General features: G+C 34.5%; 2 protein-coding genes across 9 annotated transcripts; both read left to right on the plus strand.

Moving 5' to 3' along the window:
- The first annotated feature begins 1,108 nt into the window (after positions 1 to 1,108).
- LOC108323844 (uncharacterized) lies at positions 1,109 to 5,322 on the plus strand. Its single transcript, XM_017556620.2, has 6 exons — positions 1,109 to 1,492; positions 1,882 to 2,076; positions 2,520 to 2,636; positions 2,758 to 2,907; positions 3,985 to 4,043; positions 4,977 to 5,322. The coding sequence occupies exons 1-6, from the start codon at positions 1,277 to 1,279 to the stop codon at positions 5,110 to 5,112; spliced, it is 873 nt and encodes a 290-aa protein (XP_017412109.1). The 5' UTR covers positions 1,109 to 1,276; the 3' UTR covers positions 5,113 to 5,322.
- A 1,353-nt stretch (positions 5,323 to 6,675) lies between these two features.
- On the plus strand, positions 6,676 to 20,680 carry LOC128197354 (uncharacterized). Of its 8 annotated transcripts, none has more exons than XR_008249810.1 (3): positions 6,709 to 6,827; positions 19,584 to 20,143; positions 20,264 to 20,680. XR_008249810.1 is itself a non-coding variant. In XM_052878820.1 (2 exons), exons 1-2 carry the CDS (start codon positions 6,742 to 6,744, stop codon positions 20,370 to 20,372), a joined length of 195 nt encoding a protein of 64 aa, XP_052734780.1. In that variant the 5' UTR covers positions 6,676 to 6,741; the 3' UTR covers positions 20,373 to 20,680. The 8 variants fall into 8 exon arrangements, 1 of the variants encoding a protein (XP_052734780.1); XR_008249815.1 differs by having other exon boundaries at positions 19,584 to 19,763; XM_052878820.1 differs by lacking the exon at positions 19,584 to 20,143 and having other exon boundaries at positions 6,676 to 6,827.
- The last annotated feature ends 341 nt before the right edge of the window (positions 20,681 to 21,021 follow it).

Genomic DNA, 21,021 nt, shown 5'->3' on the forward strand with positions numbered 1-21,021 from the left:
TAATATAATACAAATTAATTAAAATATAATATTGTTACTACTGATAATACTTAAAGTCGAATATAGATGATTCAAGGTTTGAAGGTTGTATGTCATTATACAACGAGCGATCTTCTTAAAACTAAATACAAACAGACTAATGAATTGTGTTTCATTATATGATATATGATCTTCCTAAAATCGAATGTTTTATACAGTTTGATTTGATGAGTTTGACTGTATGTCTTTATTTGATCTATTGTCTAATACTTTAATTAGTTACTAGTTGAACATGAATTAAATATTCTAAAATATTATTAAACTTATAGAGTTTATTTTGAGGTAAAAGTGATAAATATTATAAAAAATAAGATAAAAAAGTTTATGTGGTTATACAAATAAATAAACAAGTCATTATGTTTTCATAATAAATTTTGGTTATATGTATATGAGATGAGCAATGGAATGGAATGAAAAAAAAATATTTTGGTAGAATAATAAAATATAAAAAAGAATTTGGTATTTTGGTAAAACAATAAAATTTATAATAAATGAAGATTTGATGACATTGTAATTGAAAACGTGACCTTAAGAAAATGAATAAATGTTACTCAAAATAAAACATTTTTTACTATAAATGAATTCATTATTATAAAAGAAAATAAAATAAAATTTGTGAATTTAGAAATATATTTGTATATTGTGTTAACATAATATATTTTTAAATGATATATTTTCTCACTTTTCTATTCTACCACTACAACCAAATTTAAAATTCATTTATATTTTGAAATATACATTTCAAAACACAAAATAAAAAAAAATATTTTGTATTATATAATTTAAAATATATTTTTCAATAAATGTATATTGTATAAAAAAATGAAAACGGGAAAGGATACGAAGTTGGTGTAGAGAGAAGAAGAGAAAAATGATTGATGTAAGAAGAATAAAAAAGACCAAATACTGTCATTTTTGTTTACTGCAATAAAACCGTACGATAAACTAGAGTTAAAAACGAAAAGTATGGTTTGTCTTTGGGTTTGTTTAATAGAAAGTCCAAAAGTAAGTGGGCCCCAGGTGCTCAGTTGGGAGGTTCTCAGCCTTTGCAGTTTTGAGAAGGAAAAGGGTAACATTAGTTTAGGATTGGATTGGGAAGGAAAGCAGAGGCAGAGGTTGGGGAGGTGGAAAAAGAAACAAAAGAATAGAAAAAGGTGAGGAAGAAATCGAGGAAAAGGAAAAAGGAAAAGGAAGACGAAAAGGGAAGATAGTAGTTTAGGAGGATTAGGAAGAAGGAATGAGTGCAACAGTGACTCTAACTCTGAACCTATGCCCTAGTTCCTCCATCGTCACCGCCTCTCATCTCTCTCCGCATTGCTATTCCTTCAAGAGCATACCAAACCCTAATATCAATGCCTTCTTCAGCTTCTCCCTCTCTCTCTCTCTGTTTCATCACGGACGCGTCGGTACCTGCAAGAAGCTCGTACCCAAACCATCTCCCTCAAGGCGGACGGTATCTCTCTCTCGCCCCATCTTTCACAATTTTATCTATGCAACCTTGCTATCTTATCTCTTCAAAACTTGTTGCTTTTGCATTTTATTGGAAATCCATAACTCAAAGCTAATATTATATCACGCATTAGTTCGATTGATTGATAATTCATTGTATCATCGAGTGCCCGCCTTGTAAAATACACACACACACACTTGTGAAGTGTAGTCTAGTTTTATTTTCATGTACCGGAATAGTTTGTGGTGATTAGGTTAGTATTACTGTTATTTCCTCCTTTGTTCTGCTCATGTCATCTTCATCTTGTATCGTTGCCATTCCTTGTGGCTTGTGGGCAGTTGTTGTTCACTAATTTTTACTACCAGGGACTCTGTTTTTATGTACTCGTATAGTGGCTTTATGGACATATGAATAGAGATCCAGATACAAACAGCCCAAGTTATGAATTGGAGAAGGGGTTGGCCTTATTTGGTTCCGATGAAGATCTAGCAACACAAATTCCAACTCAGGTCCAATCAGTTGTTGAAGGATCTGGGTCAATTCGTGTATCAGAGTTCAAACCTGTTCCTGATGTTGATTATCTGCAGGTTTGTAACCATTTTTATGCAGAGCTTATACGGACTCTGAATTAATAATTGTAAAAAGTCAGTGTCAATTTGATCACCTGTTTGTGTAAGGACTTTAACCTAATTATCTTATTTTTTGTTGATGCATCATTGAAAAGCTAGAGCTTATCGGTAATGGTTGCAATTGTAAAGCTGCTTTAATAATTTTGTAATACATTATTCGATGATAGTATAAAGATGCTTTTACAAAGTGGATTTTTTTCCTCAAGGATATCTAAATGTCTTAACGAGGTTTATTTACGTAACGCCACTTACTACTTGAATATTATTGGCTCTGTCTTTACTGTTGACATTTCATTTTAACGCAGCTGACAAATGTTCGTAATCTTAAATTATGGCAACCTCAGTTGTCTGCCTGACATTAAGTTGTACATTATTTTGAACTGAGATTTGTTTTGGAACAGGAGTTATTGGCCATTCAACAACAAGGACCTAGAGCTATTGGCTTTTTTGGAACACGGAACATGGGATTCATGCACCAGGAACTAATTGAGATTCTTAGCTATGCTATGGTTATAACTGTAAGATGTTTTTATTTTATTCGAGAATATCTTATGTTTAGGACACAATTTTATTCAATACTAGTTATGATTTTTTGTTAAAAAATGCTTGTGTCTCAATTTCATATCCCTCTGTTTCTAGAAAAATCATATATATACATCTGGAGCATCTGGGACTAATGCTGCTGTTATCCGAGGTGCTTTAAGGGCAGAGAAACCAGAGTTGCTTACAGTTATATTACCACAAAGTTTAAGCAAACAGCCTCCCGAGAGTCAGGAGCTATTGTCCAAAGTAAGATTTAGTTTGAAGTTTTTATACACCTTTCAAAGGTTAGAATATAAGTGTTATACACCTTTCAAAGAAACAGGCTATTTTTTTTGCTTTGCTTATTTTTAATTGTGATAGATTTTTCGCTGAACATCTGTCCGCTCTGTCTATCTGATGTCTATTTACCTTGTTGTAAAAGGGATTCTTTATGCATATCTGTTTTTCTTTCATGCCATACTCAGAATTTATTTTCCTTCTGAGAGCTAGCTATTTTCTGCTACTTATAGCAAGTGGCATCCTTTTGGTTGTGCCAAGGTATACCCTCTCCACTGAGGGACCAATGATATACTTAGTACAAATAAGAGTTTGTGCTTTGGGTTTTACAATCATACCACCACATTTTAATACACGACATCATGTGAAGTCATTATCTGTTCCACGATAGTTAGTCTCTGTTTTCTCCTTTTCCTCCTGTTATACCTAAGGCCATGTTCTTTCAGAAAGTACAGAACCTCTTGGCGACCTTCTATACTGCAGGTTCAAACTGATATTGTCATTTGTTTTTGTGCTGACAAATTGTGTATCATCAGATGTGTTATAATTAATATTGTTTCCTTATGTCCTCGTGTTTGTTTTATAAATATTTATATATGCATATTCCCTGAAAAGCATTCCTGACTAACTTAGCTTCAATTATTTTACCATGCCTGCTGATATCAATTTTGGTATTTTTTCTAATATTGCAAAATACTTGTCCATTTTGAAAGCAAAACTCATGTGTTGAAATAAATATATTTTTTTGCTGGTGGTGGTGTTCAATATTTTAAATCAAGATGGATTATGGAACATGTCAAGTGACAGACTCTTTACTTTTGTTATAGGAGATTTGTTTGAAGAAAAAGGCTTATTTGTGGGATATGTCTTGTGCAGTTGGATTTTTGGGATCAAACATCATTTTCAAATTTTGTTTTTTAAGTATCCAAAATAGAAAATGCCACTTTTGTGTCTATTAGAATATTCTCAGGTTTTCTGTTGTGACTGAGCGGATTGGTCCAGTTTTTTGATTACTAATTATTGCAATGATTTTGTTGAATATGCAAGGTGAAAAATGTCATAGAAAAGCCCCACAATGATCATCTACCTCTAATAGAAGCCAGCAGGTTTGTATTAGCTTTATTCTGTCTTACGTTTTTCGGTGATAGGTGCGAAGACTTTGTACTCACAAACCTCTCATAGACTAACATACAAGCCTAACGATGACACCTTGGTAGTTTTTTTTATGGGTTTGAGTTTAAAGTTTGTGCAAACATCTTTAATATTTACTTTACTGGAAAAAAACCTAAAGAATAAATCATCTAATTTGGAAATTGCATGTTGAAATGGGTTCTACATTGTAAATTGGTTTTAGTGCTGATTTTGGAATTTCTAATGTAACAATTCCCTGTTTACAAAGAATTTAACCCTTGTAAAGTAACCAAGTATGTAATGTGAGAAAGTAGAAGTTTATGTTGTTGATTTGAAGTAAGGAATGAAACTCAAATTCTCAATTCTTAACAGATCCACGGTGAAAACAAGATTTCCTTTTTGTTTAATACAAATCTTAACTTCAGAACAGTCGAATCTATTTAGAAACAATCCATAGCAATGTTATTTCAAAACCTTTTCTTTTTTATCAGAATGTAGAATTTGTCGCTTTTGGAGCCAATTTAAGCAAGTTTATCAACAACCACTAGAGAAATAAAATAAAATAAAACAGAGGTAAACTAATTTATGCACTTGAACTTTTGAGTGTGTCGTCTAATTTTCTCGTAACACCTGTTATTTTTTAGGTACTTTTTTTGTATGTTAAAAATTAGTACATATATCAATTTCAAGGTTCTCCGTAGGTAGCTAATCCAAATTAGGCCTTGGTCAAGCCGTAGTGCAAGTACAGTTTTTTTAAGGCTAATGTGAATTCGATGAATAAGCTGTTTAGTATTGATTGCCAATATGGCCAACAATAATTGTTGTTTTAATTTTTTTTTTCTCAGAAAGATCTTTATTATTGCAGTAAAATTGGTGCATTATTCTACTTTTCATTTTTTCACACGCAGGTTATGCAATATGGATATCATTTCACACGTGCAGCAAGTGATTTGTTTTGCTTTCCATGATAGTAGGTTGCTCATGGAAACTTGTCAAGAAGCAAAAAATTTGCGGAAGATTGTGACGCTTTTCTACCTCGATTGACATTTTTATCCATGTCTATACATTATTCTCTGCACAGGAGTGGGCTGGGAGAGAGTAGTGCTTATTTTTGGTTTGTAATTATTGTTATAACAACCAATGATATTGCCTTAAATTGCTTCTTTATATTCACCTGTAAAGGTGTTTTAATTGGGAATGGATCCTCTCCCGTTTTTTCCGAAACGAGAGGTTCAAATCTGAAAATTTAGAACATGGGCTTCTAATAATAAATATGATGCTGATACGAGGTTTCTTTTCTATACTTTAAAAAATATATTTTAATATTCTTTCTGACAAAACAGCTCTTGTATGTGCTTTTTGGTGAACCTTCTCGATGACGAGTAAGCAATCTGAAAACCATTGTCATCCCTCGTGAGTTGAGATTCTATTTCTGTCTCTTCCGGCGGATAGCTTAAGAAATTATCTTCAACCTTGTTTTGATGACCTACAAAGTAGATGTTGGAGTAGAACCAATCATAGATGGCTACTCTAGGCAAATGGAACCGATAGTATCTGTTTGGGATTTCGTTGTCAGAAATGATTTTCTGATTTGACTGGTTACGGATTTTCTGTTAGAATGAATTGCAGTGAATTGACCAAAGCCGGAGTCTTCCTCGGAATCTCCAAGCATGTTTTGTTACCAAGTTTGATAGGAACACTTGAGAGTTGTTTCTCGTTTTCGTGAAGTTAGCTCTTGGTCGAAAAGTCAAGTCGGTGAGTAAATTATCTTCATTGTTGCTCTCGGTCTCCGGTCTCCAGGACTGTCAGTTGCTATGGTATTATAGGAGACACTCTCATTTTGTAGGAGATGAATGAGATGTGGAAATCGTTGCGCTATCTTTTAGATGACCATGACACAACTGGAGAAAGACATATCTTGACATGCTCAAAAATGTAATTATTTTATTACTTAATAGATAATAATAATTTAAAAAAATTCAATTAAAAATTCTTGAATTTATAAGATGTGAAACTTAATTTAACTCGAAGCTTAATTGCACTGAAAGTCTTTTAGAACATAGAGAAACTTGCGCATCATGTTATCATTGTTTGTATTTTTCTGGTTGAAGTTTCTCATTTAGCCTGACCATACTTACGAAGTTTTTCTGACAAGCGTGGGCTCATGTAAGAGTCATAAACATACAAATAACAATTATAAAGTAAAGAGGAAATGTTTGACTGAAAGATAGATTGGAATAACTTTCCGAGTGCGGATGAGGAGGTGGAAAGCGAGAAAATAACATGGCTTTTTGATTTTACAATTTGAAGGTCTTTTTTATTTTTTAATTATATAATTTGAAATTTATTTTTTGTTTTATATAATTTTTCTTTAATTTTCAGATTATTTTTTTAAACTTTGAACTGATTAATTAATTTATTTTTAAATAATTTCTGAATTATATAATTTTATATAATTTAAAAATAAAAAATGATTTTCATATTTTATAATTTAGAAATTCTTTTAGATTTTACAATCAAAAAGTATTTTTAAATTTGAGGATATATAATTTTAAAAAAAAATAGAAGTGAGAATTTCAATATTCAGAGATACAGAAGAATTTGCCTACAGAGAGTTGTAAAATACAATTTTTATTTATAATATAAATACATAAAACATTCGTGAGAGGTGCAATGGCGCAGGCAACCAAGGAACCTTGCAAGAAAGAGGCCTGTGACATTCAAGCTTGCCTCTCCAAGAACAACTTTCTTCCACAAAAGTATGCTCTTTTATCCAATTATCTCTCTGCATGTCTCACTTTTCTCTTTTTGTTTGATTCTCAAAGGTCGAAACCATTAGGTTTCTTATTTTTACCGATGTGGAACAGTGTAACAAAAATGCAATCTGTCTGTCCCTTTTTGCTGTGATGGTTTCATAAATTTTTCTTACAGTTTTCCAAACAAAGCGTCGATTGAAGCGTAGATGTAAACTAGGAAAACATTTGAATCATGGTCTCGCAATAACCACAAGTTGCAATCAGCATCCTCAGTTAATACTGATTGTTTTGTACCAAAGCTTGTTGAAGAAGAAAAACGAATTAAAGATAAAATGACATTATTTCTTTGTTTCATTTTGTTAGTATTGTGATTGCAAGTTTTCTCTCTCGTTTACTAGTCTGGTGTAGGAAATGATTGCTGCTAAAGCTACCAATTGGTTAGCTGTGCGAAGTATTGTTTAGACCCCTTACAAATGAAACATTATGTGTCTATATTTAGGTTGTTCCAACAATAGGATCTAATACATTGGATTACTAATTTAAGATTTGAGGTTATATCTTAGTTAGTAGACGAGAGGGAAGTTTCAACAATAGATGCCAACTTTTAAATGATTTCCTTATGTTTCTTGATTATAATTTTTTATGTATTCGGCAAATCGTTTCAGTTGCTAAGGGTGGTTTTCCCTATTTGTCTCAAGTAAGACAAACTGCTTAGGTCTTGCATGTCAATTTTTTGTGCTTAATACATGTAACCAGTATCAATGGCAGTCCAATTTTATTTATGGAGTTGTTTGGACTGTGCTCGCTGCAGTAACAAGTAACAATATTAACTTGCTACATATAATATCCTTCATTAATGAGCTCTAAATGGTTTACCTGAGCACTTGCACCAAGGAGAAATACCAGATTTTGGAAGACTAGGTTCAGTCATTTAGGAAAATGTATGCTAGAGTTGACCTGAGCTCTAAATTGTTGACCTGAGCGCTTACACCAAAGAGAAATACCAGATTTCTATCTAGATTGAAAGACTAGGTTCAGTCATTTAGGAGAATTTACGCTAGAGTTTGTAGCTGGAAGCTTGCAGTGCTAGCATTCTAATGGTGTTTTATTAGAGATTGTCACCTTTCAGTTAGTAGTTAGTTGGGCATCCCCTCTGCAACCTCATAAAATACCTCGTCTAATACTAGTAGAAAGATCTTTGAATGAATATTCTTCTCCATCTGCTTTGGAGTTTGTCTCTTTATGTGCGACATGCCTCTGAAAAGCAGTGTCCACATCCATTGCTCCTTGAGCAAGACTCTCATCTTGATTCTCCATAAGTTTAAACTGTTTTTCTCATTAAACTTCTTAATCTTGGATGTGATACCCATCTTCTTGCAAGAACTTGTTACAAATGCAAAATGAGATCAAAAACCGGCTCTAACACCATTCTCTTGTGCACCTAGTGTGTAAAAAAGTTTATACGATTTTTGTTAAATCAAGAGGGGGTTGAATTGATTTTGAAACTTTTTTTGAAAAGAATATATTTCTTTAAGTTCTTTCCAAAAGACAAAGTTTGAGAATTCATTTGATAGAAGAATTGAAAAACAATACCAAGGAAGAGATAAAGCAAGGGAAAGATCACTCAACAAATTTATACTAGTTCAGACCCAACCAATTCTACATTCAGTTTTCAACTTTTTCTCCCTTGAAAAACTGGTTCCACTATTAAATAAATGTTGGTTCGAAACAAAACAACAATTACAAACACAAGACAACAATACCACAAATCTCACTTAAAAAGGATTTTCAGTTTCTATCTACTCTTGATCATCCAGGAGGATATATGCTTTATCAACTCTTGTTACAAATACCACAAAACAATATTGATACAAATCAACAACCGTAGGATTGAAAAGAATTTACCAAAGCACACAAGGAATTAAGAATTCAACACAACCTTTGAATCTTGAAAGCACTTAAAAAAATTGTGTAAAACAACTTTGCTAATCTCAATGTATTACGCTCTATATGATTGCAAAAGTTATGAAGCTTTAAAAACACTGATTAAAAACTGGTGCTATCGCATTTAATTGATTAAATCAAGTTGTTAATCGATTATCTTAACTGAATTTTGGAAAATAGTTACAACGTCTTTCTGGAATGATTGATTATAGATCATGTTAATTGATTGACTGAGAGTAAACTGGAATGAAGCTGAACGGAGAATGTAGTACAAAGAAACTTCATGAACTGAGAATAGTGATGAATTGGAATAATGCACCGATTCAAACCACCAAAAACTGAAGCGGAAGCAATTGCAAGGTGGAACAAGAACTAAATCAATGAGAGCTTTTAAGAATCTGGATCAGTGAAAAAATGATCTGGATACCATCTTAAATAATTTGAATAGAGGAGAGAGAGAAAGAGTGAACGATGAACTAAACGATTTTTATTTCTATTCACTCACTTTGAATCATATGTACAATATGTATTTATAGATGCAGTCTTCAGTTAAATGCCAACAGAAACTGATAGTTGTACATAATAGAAAGAAAAAGTTTACAATAATAACTGTTAGATATATTATATTATTAGATATTTTAGATAGATATCTTATCTTTATATTTTATCTTTAGTTAGTTTGTTATTATTCTTCTTTTGTATTTTGGGTTTAGTCCATATTTTTTCTATTATAAATAGAGTATTCTATGTATATATTCAACACAAAGGAGATTAATTTCATACATAGTTTTCACTATATTCAACAATAACAAACACACATCTACACAATGCAAAGATAACAAGTCAACTATAGTATATTAGGAAAAGAGAGAAAAAGATCTTTGGCAGACATCAACTAATTAATAATAGCTTTACATTGTTAAGATACTTAGACATGGCCCCCATTTCCTTTTTGCAAAATTAAAGTTGACACAATTTTGCTCAAGTTGACATGGAAGAAGTTGTGTATTTGTCAAAATTTCCATCAATGAACACATTCAAACAAGTGCGGAAGTATTGAATCTGAAGTGGTGTATACGATGATCTCAGCTGAGATGAGATACTCACACAAACATAATGGCAAATTCACATTAAAAGAGACCGAGTAACATAAGGGCAACAATGGGTTTCTTCAATTGATGTGCATCCATTCTCTTTGGGGATATAACAAATTTAGATAGATAAAGCTCCTTTGTATATAGCTTTGTCTCAGCTTCTATTCAGTAATCAAACACATGTCCATTAGAGTTTTGTTTTCTCTTATGGCAAGTTATGACACAGAGCTTGAACAGTTGGACATTAAGTTGACCTTTCTATGTGGCCATTTAGATGGAGAGACTCTGATGTGTAAGTTGAAAGGTTTTAGAGCTGAGGGTAAAGTTTATGTGTGTAAATTGGAGAGATCATTGTATAGACTAAAACAATATTTGCATCTATCATAAGAAGGTGGAGAATGGTGAATGAGTTTTGTTTACCTATTGTTGTATGTAGATGACATGTTGATTACATCTCGAGATAGGATTGATATCAAAATATTGAAGTCACTGCTTGGTACTGATTTGAAATGAAGGATATGAGTGTAGAAGAGGTGATTTTGGAGATGTTGATCAAGAAAGATTGAGTTTAGATGTAGTTCTTTCTATTCCAAAGGATGTACATCAAAAAAGTGTTGAGACATTTTGGGATATGTTCAATATATTAAAAACTATGTATGAGACTAATCTCTATTGTATTGAATATGCACGTAGGGTACTATATTTATAACAAAAGAAATATGAGTTAAGTCCAAAATACAAATAAGGAATAATAACAAACTAACTACAGATAAAAGATAAAGAAAGATAAGATATCTGTCTAAGATATCTAATAATCTAATATATTTAACACTTCCCCTCAAGTTGGTGCATAAATATTGTATGTACCAAGCTTGTTACAAATATAATCAATTCTCAGTCCCTGTAAAGACTTAGTGAAAATATTTGTTTTTGCACTCGAGTGATATCAAATTGTTAATGATTTGCGAAGACGACATACCAACCCAGAAGACTCCTCCTGACCAACTGTTAGAATTATTGTCATTATGAGTTGTGTGTGAGTTGTGTGTGAGTTGTGTGTGGGCTGTCATTATGAGTTGTGTGTGAGTTGTGTTCCAACCAAAGTGAGTTGGAAAGGAAATGGGTAGTTACTTTCTTTCCCTATAAATGTAATGCTAATGTAAGAGGAGAGGTAAGCCCTCTCATTCAATAATATGTTTCTATGATTTCTATGTTCATTCAATTTGGTATCAGAGCGGGTCGATCCCACTCTGGTATTTTTTTTCTTTCTCAGTTGAGCTATCAGATATAGCTCCACCATTATCACTCATACCATAATCATATATCAATCTTTTTTTTTTGTTGTTTTTCAAACTTTATTCACTGTTTGGCACACCCATCACCACATATTGCCACCTTCCGCCGCTGTCAGCCGCTGATCCGCTGTCCGCCGCCGTCCGCCGCCGGTCAACCCAGTTTCGTCCGGCGACCAGCAGATCTGGAGCGCCTCTCCGAGCGACAGATAACCCCGCCGGAATCTGTCCAGGAATCCTCCACACGCGCCTCCACGCGCCACCGTTCTCCAGCTGAACTTGGGCACGTACTGTTCACGCGCCGCCGTTTCGACGTCGGAATCACTTCGCGCTGCTTCCGGTCGACTCGCCGGACCTTCCTCTCTCTGATCTGTCCCTCCACTGCAGCCATTGCAGCCATTTCTGAGTTTCAGGGTATTAAAAAGTCTTCATTTGCTGTTTCCCAGTACAGGTTTTCGCTGCTGCCTCAATCAATTGTCGCTTTATCTTAGAGTTCAGATTTATAGACACCGTGCAATGTCAACTGGCAGCATTATCTCATTGTCAGGAAGTCCCAATATCACTTCTGAAAAACTGAATGGGAAAAATTATTTATCTTGGTCCGCTGCTGTTGAAATGTGGTTTCTTGGCCACGGATGTTATGATCATCTTGAGCAAGATGGAACACACGTACCTGCTGAAAAAGCAGATCAATGGAAACAAGCAGATTTCCAACTGTGTGCTTTGTTGTGGCAATCCGTAGAACCACAAATCTTCATATCCCTTAGAGCTTTCAAGACATGTCACTCTTTTTGGAAGAAAGCTCAAAGCATTTATGCCAATGACATTCAACGTCTGTATGACACCGCGAATAAACTTGCATCCCTTAAAATGGAGAATCATGATATGGTATCTTTTATGGCTGAAGCCCAATCAGCTACTGAAGAATTACGGATGTTTTTAGAAGCAGGATCTTCTGAAGATATCAAAACAAGGTTAGACAAGTATTATATGGTAATGATTCTACGAGCTCTGCATCCCGACCTTGCTCATATCCGAGATCAACTTCTAACCAGTCATGAAGTTCCCTCCATGGAATCCTTGACCACACGTCTTCTTCGAGTTCCAATGCCACACCCTCAAGAAACTTTTGGGGCAGTAGAGCAATCTGCCATGATTATCGCACGCGGAAGAGGACGTAGTACTAGAGGAGGAGGACGTGGAGGTCGAGGGCGAGGTCCGTGCACATATTGCAATAGGATGGGTCATACCCAAGAGCATTGCTACTTATTGCATGGTTTTCCTCCAAAAACCGCTAATATCTCTCAGTCTAATCCTTCAGATTCAAAATTTACTGAAGATGAATATCAGGAGTACCTACGGTTAAAATCCAATAGCATGGCACAAACATCTTCAAGTACAGCATGCATTTCTCAATCTCCCAAAGATCAAACTTCATGGGTAATTGATTCAGGTGCTTCTGATCATATCTCCGGTAACACCTCTTTGTTCTCAACCCTTTCTTTTCAAGAAAAATCTCATTTAATAACCCTTGCAAATGGTTCAAAAGTCTTATCAAAGGGCATTGGTCATGTCTCCCTGTCTCCCTCCTTAAATCTCCAATCTGTTTTATTTGTTCCTAACTGTCCTTTCAATTTGATTTCATTGAGTCAGTTAACCAAATCATTAAATTGTTCAATAACCTTTGATAACAACTCCTTTGTTATACAGGAGCGTGGGACAGGGAAACGGATTGGAGAAGGATATGAAGCGGGAGGATTATACCATTTTGGATCTCATCCCCATGTGTCATGTGTTGCAGCTCCTACTCCTAAACTGTTACACGATCGGTTTGGTCATCCTCATTTGTTAAAATTAAAAAAAATGTTCCCTGAACTTGGTAATGTCAATAGTTTAGAATGTGAGTCATGTCAACTCGGAAAACACGTTCGGTCTTCCTTTCCTAAAAGGTCACAAACAACGTGTGATTCTAGTTTTTCCATTATTCATTCTGATATTTGGGGACCTAGTCGTGTCTCGTCCTTTGGTTTTCAGTATTTTGTTACTTTCATTGATGAATATTCTAGATGTACTTGGGTTTATCTTATGAAAAATCGTTCTGAATTGTTATCCATCTTTACCTCCTTTTTAAATGAAATCAAAAATCAATTTGGCCAAGTTATCAAAATTCTAAGAAGTGACAATGCCAAAGAATACTTCTCTTACAATTTCTTTGCAGTTTTAAGTTCTCATGGTATACTACATCAGTCTACTTGTCCTCATACACCACAACAAAATGGTATAGCAGAAAGAAAAAACCAACACTTGATTGAAACTGCCCATACTCTTTTGCTTAGTGCCCATATTCCCACTCATCACTGGGGCGATGCCATTTTAACTGCATGTTATCTTATTAATAGGATGCCCTCTTCTTCTCTTAATCATAAAACTCCTTTTTCCATTTTATTTCCCAACCAACCTCTCTTTCACACACAACTCACACCTCTCCTCGAATCTTTGGTTGCGTATGTTTTGTTCATGACATGTCTCTTGGATTAGATAAGCTTTCTGCTCGTGCAATCAAATGTGTCTTCTTGGGATATTCACGGCTTCAAAAAGGTTATAGGTGTTACTCTCCTGAAACTAAAAAGTACTTTATGTCTGCAAATGTTACCTTTTTTGAACAAACTCCCTACTTCACTTCATCTGAACAAGAGATTGAGGTTATCCAACAGGTCCTTCCTCTTCCCATAATTGAGTCAAATATTCCTCCTGTGTCTACAACTCAGATTCCCAATTCCCCTGAACCATCATCTCCCAATTTTACACAGGTAGAACATCCAGAAAATGGTGAATCCTCTCCTTCAGATTCTTCCTCACCGTCACTTACTCCCACGACTCCCGAAGATGATTCAGGTTGGCCCATTGCTCTTCGGAAAGGTACTCGTTCCACTCGTAACCCACATCCAATCTATAACTTTCTTAGTTATCACAGATTATCGCCTTCCTATTATGCACTTATATCTTCAGTGTCTTCAGTTGATATACCTAAAAATATGGAAGAAGCACTTGCTCATCCTGGTTGGCGAGAGGCCATGATTGAAGAAATCCAAGCTCTCGAACAAAATAAAACTTGGGAGTTGGTACCTCTTCCACAGGGTAAAAAGGCAGTTGGTTGTCGATGGGTGTATACAGTTAAAGTTGATTCAAACGGCAACATTGATCGTCTCAAAGCTCGTTTAGTTGCTAAAGGATACACTCAAGTTTATGGCATTGATTATTGTGAGACTTTTTCTCCTGTGGCCAAGATGACTACTATTCGTCTATTCTTTGCAATGGCAGCTATTCGTCACTGGCCACTTCATCAACTAGATATAAAAAATGCCTTCCTTCATGGTGATCTTGAGGACGAAGTTTATATGGAGCAACCTCCAGGATTTGTTGCTCAGGGGGAGTGTGGAATGGTATGCAAATTACATCGCTCTCTATATGGTCTCAAGCAGTCACCACGTGCTTGGTTTGGAAAATTCAGCTCTATTGTTCAACAATTTGGCTTGAAACGAAGTGAAGCAGATCATTCGGTCTTTTATTGTACTACATCTCTTGGGAAATGTGTTTATCTAATAGTATATGTTGATGATATAGTCATCACAGGAAATGATGTTGTTGGAATATCTCAACTGAAGAAACACTTATGCAAACATTTCCAAACCAAAGATCTTGGAAGCCTCAAATACTTCTTGGGCATTGAAGTAGCTCAGTCAAAAGATGGAATTGTAGTCTCTCAAAGGAAATATGCTCTTGATATATTATAAGAGACAGGAATGATTGATTGTAGACCAATAGACAGTCCTATGGACCCAAATCAAAAATTAGCTTCAAGCGAAGGTGAATTGTTCTCCGATCCAGAAAGATACAGAAGACTTGTTGGGAAACTGATTTATCTCACTATTACAAGACCGGATCTATCTTTTGCAGTTGGAGTGGTCAGTCAATTCATGCAGGCTCCATGTCTTGGCCATTGGAATGCTATCATTCGTATTCTAAGATACCTAAAAAAGGCTCCTGGACAAGGGTTGTTATATGAAGATAAAGGAAGCATTCAAGTCTCTGGATACTGTGATGCAGATTGGGCAGGCTCGCCTATTGATAGACGATCTACTACTGGATATTGTGTTCTCCTTGGGGGAAATATCATTTCATGGAAGAGTAAGAAACAAAATGTAGTAGCCCGATCAACAGCTGAAGCTGAATATAGGGCTATGGCATCACTAACAAGTGAACTTATATGGGTGAAGCAATTTCTTCAAGAGCTCAACTTCTGTAACATTCAAACCATGAAGATGTATTGCGATAATCAAGCTGCTCTCCACATTGCATCAAACCCAGTGTTTCACGAGAGGACCAAATATATAGAAATTGACTGCCATTTTGTTAGGGAAAAATTGTTGTCCAAAGAAATTTGTACTGAGTTTGTTGGGTCAAATGATCAACTTGCAGATATGTTAACTAAGTCCTTAAGAGGACCTAGAATTGAATTCATTGGTTCCAAGCTTGGTACATACAATTTGTATGCTCCAGCTTGAGGGGGAGTGTTAGAATTATTGTCATTATGAGTTGTGTGTGAGTTGTGTGTGGGCTGTCATTATGAGTTGTGTGTGAGTTGTGTTCCAACCAAAGTGAGTTGGAAAGGAAATGGGTAGTTACTTTCTTTCCCTATAAATGTAATGCTAATGTAAGAGGAGAAGTAAGCCCTCTCATTCAATAATATGTTTCTATGATTTCTATGTTCATTCAATTACAAACTCGGGAGGTTGCTCCATATAAATCTTTTCTTGCAAATCGTCGTTAAGGAACACATTGTTGACATGTAGTTGATAAAGAGGCCATTGTTGAACACCATGACTATAAATAAACTAGTAGAAGTAATCTTTGTCATTGGAGAAAAAGTATATATTGACGGGTCAGATGCACCAGTGATAGAAGAAATGTCAAAAGAGACAGCAGAAGAAGTCATGGACGAATAAGAGAGAAAAATCATAAAAATCCAAGATTCTCCAAGCACGAATCCTAAAAGAGGATAAAGAGTAAAACAAAGATTTGTTACCAGTAATGTGATATGTGACTCATGAGTCAAGTTGCTGAAAATAATAAAGTCGTCAGTAATATCGGATGAAAGAGGATCCCCATTAGGTATTCTAAGGGTGGAGTAGTCTGAACAACAACAACAACAAATATAGGAGGAAGACCATGAAATGCATAACACCTGTCAATCTTGTAGCCTAATCCATCATCAGAAAACCAATTTATAAGATAAGTTTTGATCCCTCTTATATAATGTAAATTGACATTATCTCTAGTTCATTTTTAGATTTTAAAAAGTTGTCCATAGGTTTTTTGTTGTGACCATTAAATCCATTGAGTATTTTCCAATAGTTCTCCAAGGCAACATAACATGGAGGTTTAGAAGCCAATTGGACAACCCTTCCCTAAATGCTGCTACTGGAGGAGCATATCTTCACTTTTATGTCTGGCATCTTTTTCATGTGCTAGTTGGCGTGTGGGGTCTAAGCATTGCCATTCAAGTCTTTGTTTGCATCGTTCTTTGGCTCACCAAGTTCATTCCTAGTTTGGATTTGACAAACTTAGGTTGTGGGTTACACATTGTACCAGATGTTTGGTCTCATGATTTTATGGGTATTTAGGTCATTCTTTTTAGATTTGTGATTTTCTAATAATCTAGTTGGCATGTGGGGTCTATGCACTGAACTAGTGTTGTCTTCATTCCTCTCCTCATGGAAAACTTGCAAGCCTCTTCATTTTCTATTATTTCTTATTCCCACAATGCTTTATGTCTCTCTTGGTCCCTCTGGGTCGACATTATTGGGTATTGAGTTTTGGTGCGTCACATAACTTAAATAGTAATGTCTCTTTGTTTTTTAACTTGTCATCACCCAAAAGTGTGCATTAATCTCTCTTTGTTTTTTCACTTGTCATCACCCAAAAGTGTGCATTAAACACTATTATTAAATTATGTTTTATTGTTTCCTAATCAATTTAATCTCTATAAGCAAGTTGAGCTGATCATTAAATTATGCCATAACCTTCAGTTATGATTTCAGTTAAGGGGACCTCCGATGGAGTTTATTTGTTCCAAGCTTGGTACATTCATTCTGTATGCTCTAGCTTGAGAGGAGTGGTGGAATAATTATTAAGTCTATTTATGATTAGTGAAGTCGGAAGGACTAAAGTAGGAAGTAGTATGTGGATTATCTCTATTTATTGTACCTAGCTGTCTAGGTCAGTCTGTTGACCTTCCATCTCCCTACTCTGTCAACTTTTTATCAATATAAATAGTAGAACATGAGAAGGGTCCTATAAGCCCTCTCAAATTATATTTCTCTGTTTTCAATCTCAAGTGTTTCTTCTTGATACAAAATTGGATTGTGGGATGGGTTATTGGAGTTGGGTTTGAATAGCATGGTCTATACTAAGTACTATGTTGAGTAAGTATTTGAATCCACTATATGTAAGCCGATGAGTCTCCTCATTTGTTTAATCCTCGTTTGGATATCTAAATTTGAAATAGTTCAGGGGCATCTTATCTCCAGTTAGAGTGTGAAACATGATGGCATGGAAAGTCATGCTGGAGCTTCCTTTACTCGTGTTCTCAGTCAAGCCTCACATCCTTTTGATGTTTGGGTTCTCAGTTATATTCCTTCTCTCTCAGGAATTAAGGATTATGTTACCTTAGCGATTTTTCTCATTGAGTTGTTCGTAATTTCCAAACAGGTGTTCAGTAATCAAAATCAAAATCAGTAAGGTTATTTGTAATTTGCAAAGTGACAATGCCAAAGAATTTTTTTTTTCCTGTTTTTATGACCTTACTTGGATTCATACATCAATCTGGTTGCTTTTGCAACTCAACAGAATAGTTTAACCAAAAGAAAACATTGACATATTGTGGACAACAGTCACATACTACGTTGTCGATTGCTAATGAACCTTCAAAATTTTGGGGCAATGTTGTACTTACCATTGGATATTTGATAAATTGGATGTCATTCTTTGTTCTCAATAACTAGATTCTTCATTCCATATTATATCCTGAGGATCCCTTTTTGCAACGTTCCTCTATTAGTCCTCCTGACTTTGGTTATATTATTCATGCCAAGTGTTTCTTCATGAGTCATAGGTGATGAGAACATTGGAAGATCACATCAACATAGGACACTCATGTAGAAAATGGTTATCACTATTAATCACTCACTACTAGGGAATTTTCGTCTCCATAAATGTTACCTTATTTGAAGATACAAATTTTTTTTATGACCTCTTGTTCCTTTAATTGATCCAAAATCTTTCTCTTAGGTGTTCCCTTCTCCTCTTCTTGACTTTGTTGTCTCTACTCTTTTTGCCCCAAAGATACAAGATTCGTTTATACCCGCCCCTTGGTGAATGATGATTTATGCTTAAAGTGTAAGTAACGATCACCCCATGATCTTGCTATTGACCCAAGTGATTTAGACATTTAGACGCGCCTCAAGTTTCTTCTCGTGCTCTTACATTCCTCACCGTATTATAACCTACTCTCCTTTTATTGTTTGTCCCTTCCTATTGTACCTTTAGCTTTGCCTTGTTTACTTTGCTTTTCCTATTTCATCCAGTGGCACCAAACAATGGTTGAAGAGAGACAAATCTGAGATGAAAAATACGTGAGAATTACACTATACGAGCATCTAGCTAACATGTTATCTTGAGATCTTACATTATTTTTTGGTAAGTCATGTCATGTAGGATGTAAGATCTTAAAATCTCATTCAATTTTTATTTGAATGATAGATTTCACTTTGAAATCTTAAGTAACTTTATGTAGGTTCCACAATAAATTAATTTTGTTTTAGGAGAGAATATAAAATATGATTTTATTATTATTATTATTATTATTATTATTATTATTATTGAGATCTTAAGAAATCTTGCAGAAAAATTTGTTGTTCGGGATGAAGATCTTATTTCTTCCTTTATTGTTAAAGTCCTTGTAAGTAATAGATGTTATGATTAAGATTCACTGTTAAATGTGTTCTAAGTGGAGGTAAGATTTTTTTTTCATATAAATATGTGAGAAACAAATATAATTAGAGGTCAGATTATAAAGGAGGCAACATCACTGGTTTACCTCCCTCGCATGAATAATCCCTAAACAGTGCCATTTTTGCACCCGATTGACATCTTATTCAAATTGATGTTTTACTCAGTTCAAAGCATCTTAATGTGAGAAGCAACGGTTTTTAACTTTTGAGGGAACATCGATTTATAGTTTCCAGTATGAAAAAAAAAAAAACACAGCCTATTAGTATCATAAGGGACTTGCGTTTCTAACTAAACTTCTGATAAAATTAACGAAAGCCATATATGCTAACGTCTTACGCTGCCAATAAACCAAGCAGGGCCACTCTGCCGGAGGTTTGTTATATTTGTATTGCAAAAAGTCTTCCGAAAAGGTTGAGTTTCTCCCTCTCCTTCGTCAAATATCCTCCCGCGAGGTTCGGGAATTGGTTCGGACATTATCTTCTGTGATATCTTCTCCCGCAAGGCATGGAGTCAGTTTCGGGCAGCTTCTTCCGCAAGTATTTTTTTTGGGTTGGATCATTCATTTTCAGCATTTATAGATAGAGCACTTGTTTCACTTCAAAGACACACCAAAAATTATTTTCTCTCATCCTCTCATTTTCTTATTCTCTTTTTTTTTTCTTTCTAAGAAAATCTGTATATTTTATACTCTCTTTAGAAATCATTATTGGTTGAGATTCTCAGAAAATTTTTTAAAGTTTTCTATGTATCATAAGAGACTTATGCAATATCATATATAAGTCTTTAAGGACTCTAATCTTTAAGGACTCTAATCTTTACTTACAGAGAAATCCTTTGTATGTGACACTTATTACATAGGATCTTGGTCATACGCTTACATAATTTCGGACGCATGTACAGCAGTTTATTATTACATGTAACTTCTTAAAACCTTAGTATACGTAGTTGGGAAGATCATTGTGTTTTCGTTGCATCTAATTTCATAAACATGGAGTAGTTGGCAGATGTCTCTCTAAAAGGCATTTCATTTTGGCAGGTGCCTTAAAGTCATTGAGCTGCTGGATTCCTGCTGTGCCAAATGCAATTATAATTCAACTCACTGTGCTTCCCTCTCCGGACTTTTGAAGCAAAAGCCTAAGGGATAAGTTTATTTAATGACCAAGTTGCAACTGCATAGATAACGCTACTCAATCCATTAATTGAAGAGTGGTTGAGATGAGTGAAAGAAGAAATATAAATTAAGAAACAAAAATGAAGGGCTACTCATCGATGTACCTCGCTTACTGTTATCTTCTTGATATGTGTAGATTTTAGATTTATATTTCACATTAAGCAGTAATCAACAATAAGAGTAAAAACTAATTATTTGTGGTACCACTGTTTTATATTTTTTTTCAACAAGTTGTATAACAATTTAATATCCAAATGGACTCTGTTCCCTTTAGCACGATGCAAATAATCCTTTTTTATTATTTAAGAAACTTTTTAATTTGCATTTATTAAAGAGAAAAATAAGAAAGTGAAATTAATTTCTCTATCAGTTAAAATTAGTGTGTATGTATAATAATAATAATAATAATTCGTAGAAGTCATTTCTTATTCATTTATACATAATTCGGTTTTAAACTTATTTATAAGTTTGTTTTAATTTGTAAGAAAATCGATTTCATTTTTTTTTCTACGAGTGAACAAGTTTTCTTTATACATACTACCAAATTATAGTAGATATTATAGTCATATATTTATTATAATATTAGTCATGTCACTATGAAGTGAGAAAATATTTACATAATG

This window comes from Vigna angularis, chromosome 1, assembly GCF_016808095.1.
Source record: "Vigna angularis cultivar LongXiaoDou No.4 chromosome 1, ASM1680809v1, whole genome shotgun sequence".
NCBI classification, from domain to species: Eukaryota; Viridiplantae; Streptophyta; class Magnoliopsida; order Fabales; family Fabaceae; genus Vigna; species Vigna angularis.